The sequence below is a fragment of the Hemiscyllium ocellatum genome, chromosome 1 (assembly GCF_020745735.1).
Source record: "Hemiscyllium ocellatum isolate sHemOce1 chromosome 1, sHemOce1.pat.X.cur, whole genome shotgun sequence".
Taxonomy (NCBI): Eukaryota; Metazoa; Chordata; class Chondrichthyes; order Orectolobiformes; family Hemiscylliidae; genus Hemiscyllium; species Hemiscyllium ocellatum.
The window spans coordinates 33,230,221-33,252,407 of NC_083401.1; the positions used below are offsets into that span (position 1 = coordinate 33,230,221).

The 22,187-nt window shown below is 42.7% G+C and overlaps 1 protein-coding gene across 6 annotated transcripts in view; it reads right to left on the reverse strand.

Moving 5' to 3' along the window:
- ctbp1 (C-terminal binding protein 1) overlaps nt 1-22,187 on the reverse strand; it is a 235,193-nt gene that overhangs the window by 31,435 nt on the left and 181,571 nt on the right. For all 6 annotated transcript variants that reach the window (XM_060845001.1, XM_060845385.1, XM_060845233.1 and 3 more), the window contains 4 exons: nt 18,401-18,545; nt 16,726-16,932; nt 15,595-15,809; nt 13,661-13,791 (listed from right to left, as the gene is read on the reverse strand). In XM_060845001.1, the coding sequence (XP_060700984.1) occupies nt 13,661-13,791; nt 15,595-15,809; nt 16,726-16,932; nt 18,401-18,545 (698 nt within the window). The remainder of the gene's footprint in view (nt 1-13,660; nt 13,792-15,594; nt 15,810-16,725; nt 16,933-18,400; nt 18,546-22,187) is intronic.

Below are 22,187 nucleotides of genomic sequence, written 5' to 3' on the forward strand. Positions count from 1 at the left end.
GCAGCCTTTATGTCACTCCCACCTTGTGAATTCAGCTCCTTTATCCATGTTTGGTTCAAGGCTGCAATGAGGTCAGAAGCTGAGTGGCCCTGGTCAAACCCAAACTGGGCACGAGTGAGCACATTACTGCTGAGAAGGTGCTGCTTGATGACATCTTCGATCACTTTGTTGCTGAAGACGAATGGACTGATAGGGTGGTATTGGTAGGATTGAAATTGTTCTGCTTTATATGTATAGGGCAAACCTAGATAATTTTTCACATTGTCAGGTCAATGGCAGAAGGGTTTGGCTAGGGGTGTGGTAATTTCTGCAGCACAAGTCATAGAGATGTACAGCATGGAAAAAGACCATTCGGTCCAACTTGCCCTTGCTGACCAGATATCCCAACCCAATCTAGTCCCACCTGCCAGCACCTGGCCCATATCCCTCCAAACCCTTCCTATTCATATACCCATCCATAAGACCATAAGACATAGGAGTGGAAGTAAGGCCATTCGGCCCATCGAGTCCACTCCGCCATTCAATCGTGGCTGATGGACATTTCAACTCCACTTACCCACATTCTCTCTGTAGCCCTTAATTCCTTGTGACATCAAGAATTTATCAATCTTTGCCTTGAAGACATTTAGCGTCCCGGCCTCCACTGCACTCCGCGGCAATGCATTCCACAGGCCCACCACTCTCTGGCTGAAGAAATGTCTCCACATTTCTGTTCTGAATTGAGCCCCTCTAATTCTAAGGCTGTGTCCACGGGTCCTACTCTCCTCACTTAACGGAAACAATTTCTTAGTGCCCACCCTTTCCAAGCCATGTATATTATCTTGTAAGTTTCTATTAGGTCTCCCCTTAACCTTCTAAACTCCAATGAGTACAATCCCAGGATCCTCAGCTATTCCTCGTATGTTAGACCTACCATTCCAGAGATCATCCGTGTGAATCTCCGCTGGACACGCTCTAGTGCCAGTATGTCCCTCCTGAGGTGTGGGGCCCAAAACTGAACACAGTAATCCAAATGGGGCCTAACCAGAGCTCTATAAAGTCTCAGTAGCACATCGCTGCTTTTATATTCCAACCCTCTCGAGATAAATGACAACATTGCATTCGCTTTCTTAATCACAGATTCAATCTGCATGTTTACCTTTAGAGAATCCTCAACTAGCACTCCCAGATCCCTTTGTACTTTGGCTTTATGAATTTTCTCACTGTTTAGAAAGTAGTCCAGCTTGTATTCTTTTTTCCAAAGTGCAAGACCTCGCATTTGCTTACATTGAACTTCATCAGCCATTTCCTGGACCACTCTCCCAAACTGTCTAGATCCTTCTGCAGCCTCCCCACTTCCTCAGTACTACCTGCCTGTCCACCTAACTTCGTATCATCGGCAAACTTCGCTAGAATGCCCCCAGTCCCTTTATCCAGATCATTAACATATAACGTGAACAGCTGCGGCCCCAACACTGAATCCTGCGGGACAACGTTGGTCACCGGCTGCCATTCAGAAAAAGAACCTCTTATCCCAACTCTCTGCCTTCGGTCAGACAGCCAATCCTCAATCCACACCAGTAGCTCACCTCGAACATCATGGGCCCTCACCTAGCTCAGCAGCCTCCCGTGTGGCACCTTATCAAAGACCTTTTGGAAGTCTAGATAAACCACATCCACTGGGTTTCCCTGGTCTAACCTACTTGTTACCTCTTCAAAGAATTCCAACAGTTTTGTCAGGCACGACCTCCCCTTACTAAATCCATGTTGACTTGTCCTAATCCGACCTGCTCTTCCAAGAACTTAGAAACCTCATCCTTAACAATGGATTCTAGAATTTTACCAACAACCGAGGTTAGACTAATTGGCTATAATTTTCCATCTTTTGTCTTGATGCTTTCTTGAACAAGGGGGTTACAACAGTGATCTTCCAATCATCCGGGACTTTCCCGGACTCCAGTGACTTTCAAAAGATCTCAACCAACACCTCCGTTATTTCCTCAGCCACCTCCCTCAGAACTCTAGGACGTAGCCAGGAGATTTGTCAATTTTTAAACCTATTAGCTTTTCTAGCACTCTCTCTTTTGTAATGGCAACCATAGTCAACTCAGCCCCCTAACTCCCTTTAATTGTTGGGATATTACTCATGTCTTCCATTTTGAAGACTGACCAAAGTACTTAAGTTCTCCGGCTATTTCCTTATCTCCCATCACTAGGCTTCCAGCATCAGAGTGAAGTGGCCCAATCTGCAAATGTGTTGCTGGTCAAAGCACAGCAGGTTAGGCAGCATCTCAGGAATAGAGAATTCGACGTTTCGAGCATAAGCCCTTCATCAGGAATAGGAGAGAGAGAGCCAAGCAGGCTAAGATAAAAGGTAGGGAGGAGGGACTAGGGGGAGGGGCGATGGAGGTGGGATAGGTGGAAGGAGGTCAAGGTGAGGGTGATAGGCCGGAGTGGGGTGGGGGCTGAGAGGTCAGGAAGAGGATTGCAGGTTAGGAGGGCGGTGCTGAGTTGAGGGAACCGACTGAGACAAGGTGGGGGGGGGGAGGGGAAATGAGGAAACTGGAGAAATCTGAATTCATACCTTGTGGTTGGAGGGTTCCCAGGCGGAAGATGAGGCGCTCCTCCTCCAGCCGTCGTGTAGTTGTGTTCTGCCGGTGGAGGAGTCCAAGGACCTGCATGTCCTCGGTGGAGTGGGAGGGGGAGTTAAAGTGTTGAGCCACGGGGTGATTGGGTTGGTGGAGTTAAAGTGTTGAGCCACGGGGTGATTGGGTTGGTGGAGTTAAAGTGTTGAGCCACGTTGGTTATCCTGAGAACAGATGTGGCGGAGGAATTGTGGATAAGGATTGGCGTTTTTACATGAGGTAGGATGGGAGGAGGTGTAGTCTAGGTAGCTGTGGGAGTTGGACTTTACTAACTATGGACTTTCCAATTCTGCTGCTGTTGATGGCCCACAATGCCTCACGGATGCCCAGCCTTGAGTTACTAGATCTGTTTGAACTCTGTCCCATTTAGCATGGTGATAGTCCCACACAACACGATGGAGGTTACTCTCAACGTGAAGGCAGGGCTTTTGACTTCACAATGACTGTGTGGTGGCCACTCTTACCAATACTGTCATGGACTAATGCAACTGCAGCTAACAGATTGGTCAGGATGAGGTCAAATATGTTTTCCTCTCAAATTGGTTCTCTTACCATCTGGTGCAGACCCAGTCTAGCAGTTATGTTCTTTGGTCAGTAGTACTGCTGTCAAGCCAGTCTTATTGGTAGATACTGAAATCCACCAGCCAGGGTACATTTTGTGTTCTTGCCATCCTTGATGCTCCCACCAACTATTGTTCAACATGGAGGAGTTTTGATTCATCAGCCGAGGGAGAATGGTACATGGGTCATCAAAAGGAGGTTTTCTTGCTCATGTTCAACCTGAAGCCTTTTAGGGGTCTAGAGTCAACGTTCAGGACTCTGAGGGCATCTCTCTCTCAACTGCATACCATTTGCTGCCATCTCTTCTGCGGAACATGGTATATCCAGCAATGGTGATGGCGCTGTCTGGAACATTATCATTCCAGGAGTATGACAATGTCAGGCTGTTGCTCGACTAGTCTGCAAGACAGCTCTCCCAATTTTTCCATTAGCTGCAAATGTTAGTAAGGAGGACTCTGAATGGCCCACAGTGCTGTCTTCCATTGTCCTTTCTGGTGCCTGAACTGATGCCAGATGGCCCACCCAGTTTCACTTCTTTGTTGCGACTTATACAACTGAGAGGCTTGTTAGGCCATTTCAGAGGGCAGTTGAGAGTCAAGCACATTGCTGTGGGTCTGGAGAAACATGCAGATTAGACAAACTGAGATTAGCAGATTTCCTTTCCTGAAGGACATTAGTGAGCCCTTAAATTTGCACATTCGTGAATTGTTCTGATAAATATGTAATAAGAAGCCTGAGAAATTGCATCCCGTTATAGCCATACACAAATACGGTTAATATTCAAGCTTTGTGTAAAGATTTGGAGCTCAAGTGCTGGTTGCAGTTATTGCTCTGATTTCTGCCAATGAGATACAGCTCTCCCCATCTCCAAAAGCACCCCTCCCATTCCAGAAAGCACCATGATTGCATTTTCCCCACTGATCAATTGCCTTTAGGTCAATCCAATTTAGACTGCTAAATTGGGGAACATTTTTGCTCTGTAGGCCCTGAGAACCCATGGGCTGGGTTCAGGCTGCCTAAACTAGATATGGAGGAGGTCCTTCCAGTCAGCAGACAGACTGCCATTCCATCAGTTTGAGGTCAATTTGAATCAGAGGTAAAAGACACATCAAATACTCACTGCATTACAGTGGACCCTAAAATTTAACGCAAATTGAAATCAAAACTGTAATAGATTGTAATCTTATCAGCAAAGTTCTCCATCAGAGCTTTGAATCACTCTACTGTCTTCCCTGATTGTAAAGCAAAATTTCAGATTTCACATTCCAGTTATCGACAAGCACAAGAGCTGAAAATGTGCTGCTGGTTAAAGCACAGCAGGTCAGGCAGCATCCAAGGAACAGGAAATTCGACGTTTCAGGCCAGAGCCCTTCATCAGGAATCATCATCGACAAGCACAAAGCAAGATACAAGACTGGACTTGCTAAGGCCCAGTGTAAAGCAGCCATTCCCAGCAGGATAAAAACAAGTAACCTCCTGGTCACTTTGTGTCAAAGCCATCAATTGCTAGTTCAACTGCTCAAGCCTTCACTGAGACTCTGAGTGCGCTTACTCACTCTCTCAGTTTTTCTATATACACACTAAAGACACTTGCATTTTACATCCTGATCTCTACAACTTCGATGGCAAAGCAAATTATTTGGTTTGAATTTGCTAGAGATGGATTTTCATTTTAAAAAATGTTTGTTGATTGCTGAATTTTTAGTATGAACGCAGTATTTATAATTCTCTCAAGTCAAGATGATCAACAACAACAGCTTACATTATGGAACCGATGCATTAAACAGCTCAACATGTTTTCCAAGAATACTACTGAACAAAATTTGTCACCGAGCTATTAAAAGGTGAGAGGGGGGCAGACAGAGTGAGAGTTTAGTTTTTACAGCATGGAAGGCAGCACTTTGGCCTATCATGTCCACTGCTGGACATCCATCCATTCTAATCCAATTTTCAGTACTGGGCATGAAGCTAGCTAGCCATATGCTATGATGCTTTAATGTTCATCCAAGTGCTTCTTAAATGTCTTCAGAGTTCCCACCTGTATCAGCCTTTTAGACAGCGAATTCCAGTTACCCACCAGCCTCTGGGCTAAAATGATGAGACTCAAAAATTCCCGCTAAAGCTCTTGAACATAACCTTAAAAGGGTGCCCCCTAGTTATCAACATGTCTACTAAAGGGAACAAGTTTCACTCTATTACCCTGACTATTGTTGGGGAGAATCTGCTATCGGGGTACCTACATTGGGGCTAGGGAGGGGAGCACCATTATTAAAGCAGACACTATCAGATACCAGCTAAAACACAGCCATGTAAAGTAAACCCAGCCACTGCAGGACTGTCTGCCTGGGGCCACATTCCTGGGGGATTAGAACATGTCCGTCAGTTTCAGATCATCCTGTTACACTCTCATTGTTAATAAAGGAAACCGGTAACTATCGGATAGTGTAAATCGCACCGATACTACACTTGATTGATAAAGTACTTGCTAATGCCTCCGCTGACGTCAAACTCATTCGGGTCCTGTGTTAAATGATAATACCTGTATATTCAGATATGGAGAACTATTGTGAACGCCCAGACAGCCAGACGCATGGCAATGAGGAAACCCTTCCAAACAATAAACTTTTAATTTACAAGATCGGAAACTGCTGAACCCAGGATGTCTGCTCATTGTTCAGCGCAGCAGGAGCTGGACAGGTATCTCGGGGCAGCCAATAGAGACACTAATCCCTTCACAGACAGGTGAACCAACCAATGAGAGAACCGAACGAGGGAAAACTGACCGGGAACTTGAGGAAGCGCGAAGTATAACTGCACCAGATCCGAAGGGAAAGACAGAACGCCTTCTCCAACGAATTTGCATGCTTTTGAATTCGTTGTACAGCTTGCCAGTCTTGATTCTGTAATAAACGGTGTTTTTTGCTCCAAACTCTAGCCGGTTTGATCTCTCCTTCCAACGAACACGTGGAGACGAGACCATACGGTTTCCGTCCCAACACTATCCCCTCAGAACTTTGTACACCTCAATCAGACTCTGCCTTCAGCCTTCCCTGCTCAAAGAAAAACTCCTCCAGCCTATCTAATCTCTCAAGAGCCGAATTCTCCAGAATCCTGATGAATCGCTTCTGCACCCTCGCAGTGTGGGGACTAGAAACTACACACAGTACTCCTGCTGTGGCCAAGCTAACGTTACATACAGCTTTGTCATATCCTCCTTGCTCTTGTAACCAAAGTCCTAATAAATAAAAGCAAATATCCCTGGTGTTTCAGTAAAGCCTTTGACAAGGTTCCTCACGGCAGACTGGTACAAAAGGTGAAGTCACAGTTTACAGTTGTGCTTTTCAGAGTGGAGGGTTGTGACGAGTGAAGTTCCACAGGGATCAGTGCTGGGATCTCTGCTGTTCGTGGTCTTCATAAATGATTTGGAGGAAAACGTAGCTGGTCAAATTAACAAGTTTGCAGACAAAACGAAGATTAGTGGAGTTGTAGATAATGAGGATTGTCAGGATATAGATCAATTGGAGGCATGGGGGGGACAAATGGCAGATGAAGTTCAAGTCTGACAAATGTTGTTGTGGTTCTGTTCGCCGAGCTGGAAGTTTTTGCTGCAAACGTTTCGTTCCCTGGCTAGGGAACATCATCAGTGCTATTGGAGCCTCCTGTGAAGCGCTGCTTTGATGTTTCTTCCGGTATTTATAGTGGTTTGTTCTTGCCGCTAGAACAAACCACTATAAATACCGGAAGAAACATCAAAGCAGCGCTTCACAGGAGGCTCCAATAGCACTGATGATGTTCCCTAGCCAGGGAACGAAACGTTTGCAGCAAAAACTTCCAGCTCGGCGAACAGAACCACAACAACGGACACCCGAGCTACAAATCTTCAACCAGACTTTAAACTCTGACAAATGTGAAGTGATCCACTTTAGAAGGTCAAGTACAGATCGAAATTATACAGTGAATGGCAGAACCCTTAGGAGTAATGATACTGATCACTGAACGTGGCACCACAGTTAAATAAGGTAGTGAAGACGACTAATGGGGTGGCATGGTGACTCAGTGGTTAGCACTGCTACCTCACAGCTCCAGGGACCCTGGTTAGATTCCAGCCTCGAGTGAATGTTTGGAGTTTGCACATTCTCTGTGTCTGTGTGGGTTTCCTCTGGTTGCTCCAGTTTCCTCTCACAATCCAAAAATGTGCCAGTTAGGTGAACTGACCATGCTAAATTGACCATTGTGTTCAGGGATGTGTTAGTTGGAGATAAAATGCAGGAGAATGGGTTTGGGTGGCGATATTCTTCGGGGGGAAAAGGGAGGCGGTGGGTACTTGCTGGGCCGAAGGGCCTGCTCCCACACTGTAGGGATTCTATGATTCTAAGTAGGGTCACTGGCATTAGCCTCTCCCTCCTTATCTTCCCTGAGAAGGTTGTCAGGAAAAACACCGACAGAAATGAGAGGGAGTGTGAGAGAGAAACACAGTAGTAGAGAAAAAAGTAGGAGGGATGACCAGGCATGAAAAGCATAAGTGACATTTGTGACAGAAGGAGAGGCAACAAAAGCAGTTATTCCAGAAGACTGCCTAATCTTTTGATGCAGTTTCTTTTTATTCTGCACAATCTTGCAGAATGCACAGATTACAGAGGAGGAAGTGCTGGATGTCTTGAAACGGTTAAAAGGTGGATAAATCCCTAGGACCTGATCAGGTGTACCCGAGAACTCTGAAGCTAGAGAAGCGATTGCTAGGCCTCTAGCTAGGATATTTGTATCATCGATAGTCACAGGTGAGGTGGACTCCCCGACCACAGGGAAAAGATTTTGCCTCTTTATCCTATCCATGCCTCTCATAATTTTGCAAACCTCTAGAAGGTCGCCACTCAGCCTCCAACGCTCCAGGGAAAACAGCCCCAGCGTGTTCAGCTTCTCCCTATAGTTCAAATCCTCCAACCCTGGCAACATCCTTGTAAATCTTTCCTGAATCCATTCAAGTTTCACAACATTTTTCCGATAGAAAGGAGACCAGAATTGCATGCAATATTCCAGCAGTCACCTAAACCAATGACCTATACAGCCGCAACATGACCTCTCAACTCCTGTACTCTATACTCTGACCAATAAAGGAAAGCATACCATACGCCTTCTTCACTATTTTATCCACCTGCAACTCCACTTTCAAGGAGCTATGAACCTGCACTCCAAGGTCTCTTTGCTCAGCAACACTCCCTAGGACCTTACCATTAAGTGTATAAGTCCTGCTAAGATTTGCTTTCCCAAAATGCAGCACCTCACATTTATCAGAATTAAACTCCATTTGCCACTTCTCAGCCCAATTGCCCAACTGGTCAAGATCCTGTTGTAGTCTGAGGTAACCCTCTTTGCTGTCCACTACACCTCCAATTTTGGTGTCATCCGCAAACTTACAAACTGTACGTCTTACGCTATACACTCATAACACGTACCGAGTGGATGGGACTCGACTCCTGGTTCAGAGGTAGGGGCACTGCCACTGCACCACGAGCCCCATAAATATTTACTCAAAACAATTTAACCAATGCAGTTATGTTTTACATACCTTCAGGGAAGTTGGAAATTGAACCTAGGATTTCTGACTCAGAAGTAGGATTACAATCACTTACCACAACATTTCTCTTAAATGTGCTCAATTATGGATATTTCCTAGATAAAAACAATGACTGCAAATGCTGGAAACCAGATTCTGGATTAGTGATGCTGGAAAAGCACAGCAGTTCAGGCAGCATCCGAGGAGCAGTAAAATCGACATTTCAGGCAAAAGCCCTTCATCAGGAATACAGGCAGAGTGCCCGAAGGGTGGAGAGATAGATGAGAGGAGGGTGGAGGTGGAGAGAAAGTAGCACAGACTACAATAGGTAAGTGGGGGAGGGGATGAAGGTGATAGGTCAAGGAGGACGGTGGAGTGGATAGGTGGAAAAGAAGATAGGCGGAAAAGAAGATAGGCAGGTAGGGCAAGTCATGGGGACAGTGCTGAGCTGGAAGTTTGGGACTGGGGTGAGATGGTAGGGGGGGGGAAAAGAAGGGGAAATGAGGAAACTATTAAAGTCCATATTGATGCCCTGGGGTTGAAGTGTTCCGAGGCAAAAGAGGAGGCGTTCTTCCACCAGGCGTCAGGTGGTGAGGGAGTGGCAGTGAAGGAGGCCCAGGACCTCCATGTCCTCAGCAGAGTGGAAGGGGGAGTTGAAATGTTGGGCCACGGGGCGGTGTGGTTGATTGGTGTGGGTGTCCCAGACATGTTCCCTAAAGCGCTCTGCTGGGAGGTGTCCAGTCTCTCCAATGTAGAGGACACCGCATCGGGAGCAACAGATACAACAAATGATATTGGTGGATGTGCAGGTAAAACTTTGATGAACGTGGAAGGCTCCTTTAGGGCCTTGGATAGAGGTGACGGTGGTGGTGTGGGAGCAGGTTTTGCAATTCCTGCAGTGGCAGGGGGTGCCAGGATGGGAGGGTGGGTTGTAGGGGGGCATGGACCTGACCAGGTAGTCACGGAGGGAATGGTCTTTGCGGAAGGCGGAAAGAGGTGGGAAGGGAAATATATCCCAGGTGGTGGGGTCCGTTTGGAGGTGGCAGAAATGTCGGAGGATGATTTGATTTATGCAAAGGTTGGTAGGGTGGAAGGTGAGCACCAGGGGCATTCTGTCCTTTTTACGGTTGGAGGGGTGGGGTCTGAGGGCGGAGATGCGAGATGTGGACGAGATGCGTTGGAGGGCATCTTTAAACACGTGGGAAGGGAAACTGCGATCTCTAAAGAAGGAGGCCATCTGGTGTGTTCGGTGGTGGAACTGGTCCTCCTGGGAGCAGAAATGGCGGAGGCGGAGGAATTAGGCTGCAGATGCTGGAAACCAGAGTCTGGATTAGTGGTGCTGGAAAAGCTCTTTGTTATTTTCCCCACCCCCACCCTCCTCTAGCTTATCTCTCCACCCTTCAGGTACTCTGCCTGTATTCCTGATGAAGGGTGTTTGCCCAAAACGTCGATTTTACTGCTCCTCGGTTGCTGCCTGAACTGCTGTGCTCTTCCAGCACCACTAATCCAGAATCTGGATATTGCCTAATCAGCCTTTTCAGAAATGTTATCAAACACCCATAGAACAGGTGGGACTAGAACTCAGGCTTCCTGGCTCAGAGCTACAGACACTACCATTGTACTACAGAAACCCTACCGAAGGTATGCTCAACTGATATCCCTGTTAATGCCCATGTACATTTGAACCCAATTCATACAAATCTCCAAAATTCTCAAACCAGGAAATATAAAATCTCCAACAAGCTGTCCCAAGGTGAACAAATTGTTTTAAGTCAATCTTGACTTAAACACCAGATTAAAGTGATTGCAGTACCACCCCAAATGGAAAATAAAGAAGATTTTGTGAGACAAAGTGGTGACAAACTCCATGCAGGTGAAAAACAAGGAACATTGTGCTTCCCATCCCAACTATCTGTGAGCAGTGGCGTGGAAGATGAATGAATTTCACATAATAACAAACTTGCATTTATATAGCTCCTTTCATGCTCTCAGGACGTCTCAAAGATTTTTACAGCAATCTTTTTTGAAGTGTAGTCATTGCTGTCTTATAGACAAACTCAGTCAAACTGCACACAGCAGGGTCCTACAAACAGCAAAATGAAATAACTTTATCGATATTGCTTGAGGGAAAATGGTTAACCACGGAAACTACTGGGTATAGGTGTTTAATAAAAATCTGTCCTTATTCAAGGACAGATTTTCAATCTCGACAAGAAAAAAAATGAGATATCCAAAAATGAAGCCACATATGGTGGAGCAACAGTGGATGAGGGTTGTCCTTGATAAAAGGCAAATCTTGAACTTACAGGTGCTCTTAGCTTTGAGACATCTGAAAGAACTTTGTGGTTAATGAATTACTTCCAACATTAAGAAATAACTGGATTAGAAGCAGTTTAGATAAAGTTGATAGATTGCTGGGCACAAGCAATGAAGAATATTTGATGAAGAAATGTGCAACAATTGGGCTTGTATCCACTGCAGTTCAGAAGAAAGAATGGTGATCGTCTTGTAATATACAAGATACTGTTGGGAATTCACAAAGCTCACGCTGAAAGGATTGTTGCCTTTGGGAGAAAGGCTAAAAAGAGGCCATAGGGCAACATTAAAAAAATGGCATCACCCACTACAGAGAAGGAAATTTTCTTCTTTCGAAGGAGTAATAACTGTGCAATTCTCTTCTCCACACAGCAGTGAAGGCAAAGCTACGCAAGGGTGAGTTGAATGGATTTAAAGGTTTTAGGAGATAGGCAGAAAAACTAAATTGAGGCCACAAACAGATCATTTTACCAAACAGTAGAACACGCTCGAGGAGTTGAATGGCCTATTCCTAGTTCATATGTGCTTTAGTTGCAAGATTGCCGAAATAATGAGTATAGTATATGCGTGCACAGCAAATCCTGCAAAATGCACAGAAATAAATTGCTAATTAATGTGCTTCAGTTGTGCTGGTTAAGGGATGAAATTTTGGCCAGCACACTGGTTGAGTTTTTTTTTTAAAAAAGAACTTTTCTTTAAAGTACCATGTAAGCACCTGAATATGCAAATGGTGCAACATCTCATCTGAAAAAGATCCTTTCTGAATTAGAGTACTGGACTGAATTTGGCAGTTTTACTTTGTACCTGGCTATTATTACCAAGTTAAGATGGAGTAATGCAAGCTATATATTAACTCAACTAAACAAAAATACTGATCAAGTAAACAAGAGAGAGCAATCTGGATCATCAACATCATCCTTTCGTCAAAAACTATAACTCCATAGTTCCAAAATAACAACACCCTACCACTTGAAGGGGTTCCAGTTTTATTGCCTCATGACCTAATGCATGTTCAGAACAATTTTCCATTATTTGTTGTTTGGAAATCTTAAATTTGCAATTCATTATATTGTGCCTGCATACACTTGTTGCGTATTTGCGTTGCACATGCTACAGAATTAGAGACGTTAAGAAAGTTTCTCTGTAACTTCAATGATTGGAAACGAATGCGAAAGTCAACAACTGATTCAATGGAGCACTGTACATTTTCGGCATCCGACTTCAGATCTGAAAGGGTTGATCTTTTAATTTCTCCCACCGGTTTCCTCTTTCTGATCGGATTGCAGTTTTGCATTTTTCAGGCACCTTGATGAGAACTTGCTCCAAGAGGCAGACTCATCGCAGTTGGACATTAGAGGTACCTGAAGCAGAAGAAATGACTTGACTGCTTTAAGACCTTCTGTTCAGCTATAGGAGGCTCGGACCTCTCAGTTGCAATGCCTATGCTGTTTGAAGAACAAATGTAAACATACAAGAAATATATGCCAGGTCTAAGAGTTAGATGTGGAGTGAGAAACAGAGTTAATTTTCAGGTCATGACAAGATCTGGAAGAGCAATTTTATTTCTCTCTCCATAGGTGCAGTCGGCCCTGCTGAATACTTCTAGCACTGTTTTTATTTCAGAATTCTAATGTCTAATTTTTTTTTTAAAAAAGGGTTTATCCACACATGGCTATGAAAGATCCAGAGGCAATCTCTTCGCGGATCCACTGATCCAAGAGGCCAGACTATATATTTGGTTCTCAACCAAACATAAGCTTGGAAGAGTACACTACTACATTACTTTGATGCATACAATTTTGTTGATGTGTAAATGTTTCACGTTTCCTTTGGCAAAGGTTACATACAGTTCTATTGGGGTACAGACAGTGTTGCAGGCCAATACCCTGCTAATGCTTATTTCTGGGTGAAAACCAGAGGAAGGTCTCGTCCATAGTTTAGAGATTTAGCAACACCACCCAATATTTATTTTGTTTTGTGCATAACTGTCCAAAATTGGACACAGGAATTATATGGGGCTTGAAAAATAAAATTTTCTTTCTCTACAGATGCAGCCAGACCTGCTGAGTGTTTCCATCACTTCCTGTTTTTACTTCAGACATGGTTCGCTTCTAGCTTCTCTTCATCATTGACGTCTAGAGGGTAAAGCATCTCGCACTTCTTTCAATTTCATCTCCGACTTGGGAAAATTTAAGTTATTCTATCGTTCCTTGGTTGTTTCAGTAGACTTGATTCCTTCCTCTCCCAGCCACCACCTCAGTCTCATTTATTAATATGACTAACTTGGGTTCTGATTCCTGGTCATTCACATGGATTCAAAACAGTAGAGGCAACAATTTCCCCAGGTCATCATCATTCCACATTACTTGCAGGTTTCACCTCAGATGCCCACATTTACGTAAAGAGCACTCAAGCAGAACTTCATTCAGGTTTTGTGGCAGGACATATATACTATTCAAAGAGCTCTTTGATGAATTGAGCAAGTACTCTAACAAGTTCTCCCTACTTTCAATGTTTTCCTCAATTGTAGTTGCTTTTGTGTATAATCTGTTTACATATTTACATTGGGTGACAAACGAAAAGAAACTTTTGACTTTGACTATACCTAAAGGGCTCCGATTCATGCACATCTAAGGCTGCTCCTCGTATCCTTCCTTCCTTCAAAGCCTGAGCCAGTGCCTTTTCATCGACAAGACCACCCCGGGCAGCATTTACCAGAAATGCACCCTGCCTCATCTAAAGACGAAAAACAAAATGTAAAGTTAAGCCTGGGGCAACTTATATCATCGTCTGATGGCTAATACAAGGAAGGGAGACACATCAAGTAGAAACATTTTGAAAATGAGCCTCGAATAATGTTTCATGATCTATCATTTTAGTCAATGTCATTTACACATTTAATTGACCAAAGCAGAACAACAGATCCAGCGTATGAATGTCTCCAGAGGGACAGGAATATTATCATCTACAAACGAAGCAGAGTGCCGATCTCATTAGTGTTAAGAGTTATTTGCAGACATTTGAAAATAAAACAACAGGTCGTTAATTATACTGTTTGAGATCTCACCACACTCCATTTTTTTTCAGTTAAAATTGCTTCAATTCTTTCAGTAATTAAGTTTATTGCTAGCTGCATCTTTTTAGGCCAAGATTTCAACCATTTGACAATATTACTGAGGCATTTGTGAAGACAGTAAATGTGAACTATTACTTTTATTTGGTTCCTTTGCTTAGCTTATTTTAGTGGAACATTCCAACCAGATTGCTTTGTAATCACATATGTAGAAAAAAAAAGTGGAACTGAAAGCCCGGATAGTGAGTTGGCTGACTGGCTGAAGGCAGACAGTGGGGACACAGGGATCTTTTTCAGGATGACAGCTGATGTCTACTGGAGTTCCACGGGGTCAGTGTTGGGATCACAATGTTCACGTTATACGTTAATGATCAGGAACTGAAGGAATTGTTGCTAAGTTTGCAGATGACAGAAAGATTAGCGGAAGGATAGGTAGTGTTGAAGAAGTGGGGCAGCTGCAGAAGGACTCGAGCAGGTGAGGAGAGTGGGCAGAGAAGTAGCAGATTGTCTTCAATGTGGGAAAATTTGAGGTTATGCACCTTGGTCCGAAGAAGAGGTATAGTCTATGTTCTAAATGCGAAAAGGCTTCAGAAATCTGAAGCACAAAGGACCATGGGAGATCTGGTTCAGGATTCTCTTAAGGTTGGCATGCAAATTCAGATGGCAGTTAGGAAGGCAAATGTCATGTTAACAATCATTTCAAGAGGACTACAATGCAAGAGTAGAAATGTACTGCTGAAGCTTCTGGTCAGACCACATTTGGAACATAGTGAGCAATTTTGAGTTGCATTTTTATGGAAGGATGTGCTGGGATTGGAGACCAAGAGGAGGTTTATAAGAATGATCCCTGGGAATGAAGGGCATGTCACAGGAGGAGGAGTTGAGGACTCTGAGTCAGTACTTAATGAAGTTCAGAAGGCCAAGAGGGAAACTCATTGAAACACAGAATGCTGAGGGGCCTGGAGAGAGTTGATATTTCCACGAGCAGGAGAGACTAGGATCACAGGACACAGCCTCAGAATGAAGGGATGTCCCTTTCGAACTGAGATGAACAGAAGTTTCTTCAGCCAGAAGATGGTTAATCTGTGGAATTCATTGCCTCAGAGGGCTGTGGAGGCCAAGTCTTTCAGTGTATTTAAGACAGAGATAGATAGGTTCTTGATTAAAAAAAGGGATCAAGGGTTAAGGGAAGAAGGCAGGAGAATGGGGCAGAATGGCACATCAGCCGATTCAACAGGTTGGACGGCCTAATTCTGCTCCTATATCTTATGATCTGCATAGGAATAATAACTGAAGCATTCATCACTGTACCAGCTATGCTCATGTGCGCCCTCCTTAACTTTTGCACTCAATGTATGTCATGATGGGTACCTCATTAATTTGATCTCATGATTTTGGGACCACATCAAGACTATAGATGTTTTTAAATTGTTCCATATGAAAGAAGAAAAAAATCACAAATGTACCTGCTTGATCGTGAAATCATTAATAAGATGGTGGTTGTGTTCATTCAGGCTGCAATGCAGGGACACACAGTCACTGTGAAAGAGGAGATCTTGTAAAGTGTTCACTCGCTGAAGACCCAATGCACGTTCAATACCATCTGAGAGGTATGGGTCATAGAAAATTACATTAAAACCAAATGCTTTTGCACGCAGTGCTAATGCTTGACCAACGCGACCTAAAAAACAGAAAGAAAAGCCATGAGATCATCAGGGCAACTGCTTATCTATAGCAGGATTTCTATTATGACAGGGCTAAAGTGAGGACTGCAGATGCTGGATATCGGAGTCTAGATTAGAGTGCTGCTGGAAAAACACAGCAGGCCAGGCAGCATCTTAAGAATAGGAAAATCGACGTTTCGGGATGAAGGGCTTTTGCCCGAAACATCGATTTTCCTACTCCTCGGATGCTGCCTGGCCTTTCTATTATGACATACTGCTTTAACTTGCCAGTCTAAAACCTCAGTAATTTTACCCTTTCAATAAAAGCTATTGCTTCAATGCCTCCCTCCAAGCCTGATCATTCTACAGCACCAAGAGGGTGGGTTAATGACTTAAAGGCTGGAGAAGCCCAAAGATTTTTTCTTAAAAGATTGCACAGGAGCCAAAGTAGAGGGAATAAATGCCTCTACTAGATCTTTTCCAATCGTGACAAGAATGCTGAAGCCTTTGTAAGAATGAAAACTTAGGCTCATTACCACCTTTAGTCAGGCAGTGATGCAGACACTAAACACTTCCATGTGGTGAGTGGGGAACAGGAACCCAGGAGCAAGGTGGAGACCTGGAAGGAATACTGGACCTTACAGTTGTGACTTTTTTTGTTGGGCTTTAGGGGTAAATTAACCACATTTGTATTGAAATAAGCTTCTAAAAGGGACCTAAGCTGCAGGACATTTTTTAAAATGGGGTTTTCAACTGCTCATGTGGAAGATGAGCAGCAAATCAAACTGGTTGGACTGAATAGTCTGTTTCATAAAAGTTGCATATATTCTAACTGTTTGAAACAGCAGCATTGACTCATAACAAGACGAAAATACCTTAATCTTGACACACATTAAGACCCATTTTCTGTTTTATTTCTTGCTTCCATCTCACCTAGTCCAATAATACCAAGTGTCTCCCCTCGAATTCGGGCAGCTCCTGAAGCTATGTCTCGTATCTGTTCAACGCTCTGCACTCTTGTGCCTTCCCGCAAAGCTTGGTGGAGCCAGGTGGTCCGTCTATACAGGTTCAAAATATGACACATTGTAGAGTCTGCTGTCTCCTCTACAGAGGCTGCTGGGACATTACACACTGCTATACCTAAAATCAGTACATACAATTCTCAAGTCAATTCACAAAAATCAAGCCAAATGCCATATAAATTAATTGCAATTTAGATGCAAATTGCACAACATTGCCATAAATAAATAACTCTAAGTAATCCATTAAAGACTTCTTTGGCAAAACTGTAAAATATCACTCCTGGAATAAAAGCAGAAACTGGTGAAGTACACATCATGACAGGTAAGCTGAAAAGGGCAAAACAGATGGTTTGGATGGGTGCGAGGGTTAAATCCCCTAAAAGTGACAAGTCTGGGGCCTGGTATCATTCTTGTCTATTCTGAGTTTCACTCAGAAAAGGCGAGCAAAGAATCTTGTTGGTGTTTTGTTATGTATTTAAAAATGTCGTCAAGCTGTTTCAATAAACAATTCTGGCTTTCAACAGCTAATGCAGCTATTGCCTGAGGCTGCTACTCATAGCACATGCTCCCAGAGACTGTGCCCACGAAACAACAGGCAATTACTAACTTTTTGTAACGATACGGAGGTGCTGGTTGGGCTGGGTTGGACAAGGTGAAAAATCACACGACACTAGGTTATAGTTCAACAGGTTTATTTGAAAACACAAGCTTTCGGCCCCTCACTCCTTCAGGTATCAGCGGGGCTTGGAAAGCTTGTGTTTTCAACAAAATCTGTTGGACTATAACCTGGTATCATGTTAGTTTTTAAACGTTTGGTAAGATACTTCACTTCATTCACCTTAAACTATTCTTCCTCACTGGCAGCCTTTGTCCTTCTAGGTGCTAACTCACAGGTTTGGAATGTGCTGTCAAAGCTGGCTTGGGTTAGGGAATGGAAGAACCACTATGGTTCTGAATGGACTTAAAAGATCATTCAGGTTTGATTTAGATAGATTATATACAGCTGTTTTGCACCAGTCTCTAATATGGAAATAGAATGAGACATCAAGAATATATGGGGTAAGTCGATAGTTCAGTGGTAATGCCACGGGATTAGCTATCCAGCCAACCAGTCCAAATCTCACCATAGCAGCTAGTAGAATTTATATTACAGTCATAAATACGGAATTGAAATCTAGTCTCAGTTAAGGCAACCATGATGGTGCAAAAAAATTCATCTGGTTCACTGATATCATTTAAGGAAATGAATCTACATTCCTACTTGGTTTGGCCTGCACACAACTGTATGATCCACAGCAATGTGAATAACTCTTAACTGCCCTCTGAAATGGCCTTAGTGCTCCTCAAAGTGTGATCAGGAAGTGGTAACAAGGCCTGACCTTGCCAATAAAATTCTATCAAATACAGTCCTGATTAGACTAAGGGACCTCAAAATAAATCAAGAGGATGGTTCTGACAAACACGCTTGGCAAATCATAGAAAGGCTTTAATTTTCTGTGAATTTACATAATCTAAAAATGACACTGCCCTTCCATTACATCCATTGTAATAATAACAAGTCTGATTGATAGTGCTCTTTGCCATACCTAAATCTCCAGCTGATTTTATGTCAATGTTATCAAAACCACTGCCAATTCTGACAATTATTCGAAGTGCTTTGAATTTCTCCAGATCTTCCCTTGTTAAAGTGATTGTGTGATACATCAATGCACCCACGGCTTCATTTAGTACCTAGGCAAAAAAGGAGAACAGTTTAGCAAGACTTTTCTCTGTGTTAAACAATTTGTTTCAGGTTAGAGGTATGGAAGTCTTTTTGAATGCATGGGTACAGATATGTTAAACATTTTATCAAAGGGGTTTGCCCTTTTACAGGAATATGTGGCTCCTGTGGTACTCCAGTCTGCTGGAGGTGATACCAACGGTAAAGCAGAAGAGATGTGGGAAGGTGTGCAGAATGTACTCTTGCATTTTTGTTTTTGTTGTAGCTTTGAAGTGTTCCTGGCTAGACCAGCATTTAATTCTCAGCCCCTTGTCCTGAAGGTGACGGTGGTGAGCTGTCTTTGAACTGTAGTGGCCCATCAAGGGTTGGGACACTTGGGACACCTGGGACAGTGCTGTTAGGGAGGGAATTCAAGCACTTGATTCAGTGACCTTTTAACAATGGATGATATAAAACTTGGATGGGAACTTGAGGGGATTGCTGATCTCATGCATTTACTGGCTTTGACGTTCTGAGTGACAAAATGAACAATTGGAAGTTATCCAATGAGCTGTGAATTGTTGCACATATTCTAGATGTCACTTGCTACTGCTTTTGCACATTGATGTTAAGCTGGTGGGCAGGGTATCAATAAAGTGGGTTGTTTTATCCTGTAAATATTGGTGTATTTACTCAAGGGTATTGAACTTCCCAAGTATTGTTGGAACTGCACTGATCCAGCCAAGTGGAGAATATTCCATCACTCCTGACTTGTGTCCTGTATGTAGTGGACAATCTTTGGGGAGACAGGAATAGAGTTACTCACCACAGAATTCTCAGATCTGACTTGTTTTTGCCGTCACATTATTTATTCGACTGCTCTAGATGTCGCTTATATGCCCAATGTTACGCGGTGTCAAAACCTACATAAGAATGGGTACCACTCCTGGGCACTTGAGCAGATCATAAAATGCTCAGAACAAATGAACACACCCTCTGGAACTATTTAAATTTTAACCAGCAAATAAAGCTATCAATGTGTGCAAGAGCACTGAGACTTGGAGCCCCTTCCCAGCATCTTCAGTTTTATTTCTTGAGTATCTATGACAGCAACTTCACGAATTGCATGAAAAAAGTGAATTAAGTTCCCCCGTCACTTTATGACATTAAACAGAATTCGAAAGTGAATTGAAAGCTGGTCTCTAAAACAATCAAAATACTTGGAATAATCAGAGAACCGGCTAGACTGATGTCTAGGTGTTTTGGCACTTCCAAATATTGATGCAATTTGCAAGTTCCTTTTCACATTAGCTCCAAGAGACCAGAAGAAAATCTGCACTGAGTATTCTTCCCTAGCTTTTAAATTGTTCATGACTTTTTAAATGCAGAACACGTGAGCTGCTAAAATCTGTTAGTTTTCTTTTAATGATAAATTTACAGAATGCAAGAGGTTAGGTTTCAAAGTTCATGCAAAGAAATAAAAATGACTCATCATTCTGAAAGAAGTGAGATAATTATTAGTGTATGGTTGTGCAGAGGTTGATCCCATTATTATGGTCTAAAATATTATTTTTATATGCCACATGTAAATGTTGACCCTTATTTAATCAGAGAATCGAAGTCCAACATTTTCAGAAGCAGTACATTTCTGGAGATATTAATAACTTAATTTCATTGTAAATACATTACTGAAAATAAGTAGCCATAAATAATGCTCAAAACATTTATGGTGTTTACATTTAATTATTTGTTAAAATAAAAACAAAGTACCAGGTTATTAATGAAAAACTGCTGTGATTATTAATTACTTCAGAATGTTGCTTTTTACTTGATTCTATTACAACTATATTTTTATTATTTTACACCTTGGTCTCAAGTCAAGCACACACGTCAATCTCATGAAAACCTCTAGTAAAAAGGTGGCTGTCCACCGTTGGGCCTTCAAAAGAAAATGGTCTTGTGATGTGTACTTTTACACCAGTATTTACGGTACTTGGAATACATGTATTGCACAACAGATCTGGTGCTGCAGATGAAGGAATAATTTGCATAGATAGCACTTCACCAACAAAACTGAAGAACAAGCTGACCTGTGGTCAGTGACGTATTAAATATCTCCACCAGGACTCCAACAATTTTTTCCCTTGCCTCCCACAGAAGCCTGGGTTACATCTCATCAGGCTCTGGGGATTAACGTATCTGTAGGCCCACTGAAATGTCTAATACCTTCTCCTCATTAATGTTAAGTTGCTCTAGAACCTCACCACCTCAACCAATATCCCTAGTTACAATGTCGTTTTCGTGTATGATTACAAAGAAGCATTTACGTTTTCACTCTCATCCTCTGGCTCTATACACAGGTTGCTCCTTTGGTCTGTAATAAGAGAGAGTCAGAGAGTCACGCAGCATGAAACAGACCATTCGGTCCAACTTGCCCATGCCGATCACTCTTTCCCTGGTAACCATCTTACGCTCAACATATGTATATAAAGCAAGTGTTGTGCAAATAAGTGGTCGCACCAGGTCATGAGTATGAAAGAGCGTAAGTGTGTGTGAGCGAGAGCGTGTGTGTGGGTGTGCGCAAGTGTGAGAGCAAACGTGCGAAAGAACAGCATAAATATCAAATTTGAGGAAATACAGAGGAGTACCAGCTGCAAACAAAAAACCTCAACACGTGTAAACTTTTTGGAGTGGTGCGTTTTGAGGAAGAAAAGGCAATCTGATTACTGGAGTGGTGAAAAGGGAGACAAGAAAAGTCTTGATCTGTGTGAGAGTGGGTATGCCTGTAGGAAGAGGGAAAATCACCCTCAATGGGAAGAGGATACGGGAGCGATGGGCATTTAGACAGCTCTCTGAGCACTTTTGCAACAAAAACATGATATGAAGAGAGTAGAATTTTCTACAAATTCACATGACCTTAAGAAATACCCACTTTTTCCCCATCCTCTTCCCATTGAAGAGGACTTTCTCTTTCTACAGACATTCTTCTGAAATATTAATATGAAATTTAACTTTGAGATCCAAAGTCAATTATTTTGAATTAGTATCCAATCACCTCTGCTGCTATCATCTTGTCACTGACAAGACACTCAGTTGTAGACTGAGATAGGACTTAAATGAAATGCCTCTTTGAATTTTGAAAGACTTGTAAGATTTGTTCTTCTAACTGTTACATTTATGTATTTCTTTCTCAAAAAGAAAATCACATCTGGATCATTTCTTTCAAACATTCAATAAAAACTACTTGCATTGTGCATTTAAAGGTATGGAGGGCACTGCAGCTTGCCTTTCCAACTTTACAATGGGGAATTGATGTTACATACCAAAGAAAGGTCACCTAGAGTACAAAAGGTTGGATAAAGCCTTTTAAAAAACTCAGGCAGAGGTTTTCTTTTAAAAAACTTTTAAAAATGTTGACATGCTCTCATTGATAACTGATCAGTCCTAGGCAATAGGAGGGAACGTTGATCATGCATCTCAGTCTACAAGACCAGCAATCACTTCCTGCATAGTTTGTCTTGCACAAAAAGAAGAATGTTGTATTTATTTGCGATTCTCGAAGAGTAACACACAGGTCAATGACCTTTTAGATTGATTATGTTTGCATTTCTTTATAACCCTTTAATTTATTCAATGTTCTTTCTGAAGAGGCACAGGTTAATTGGCACTTGGTA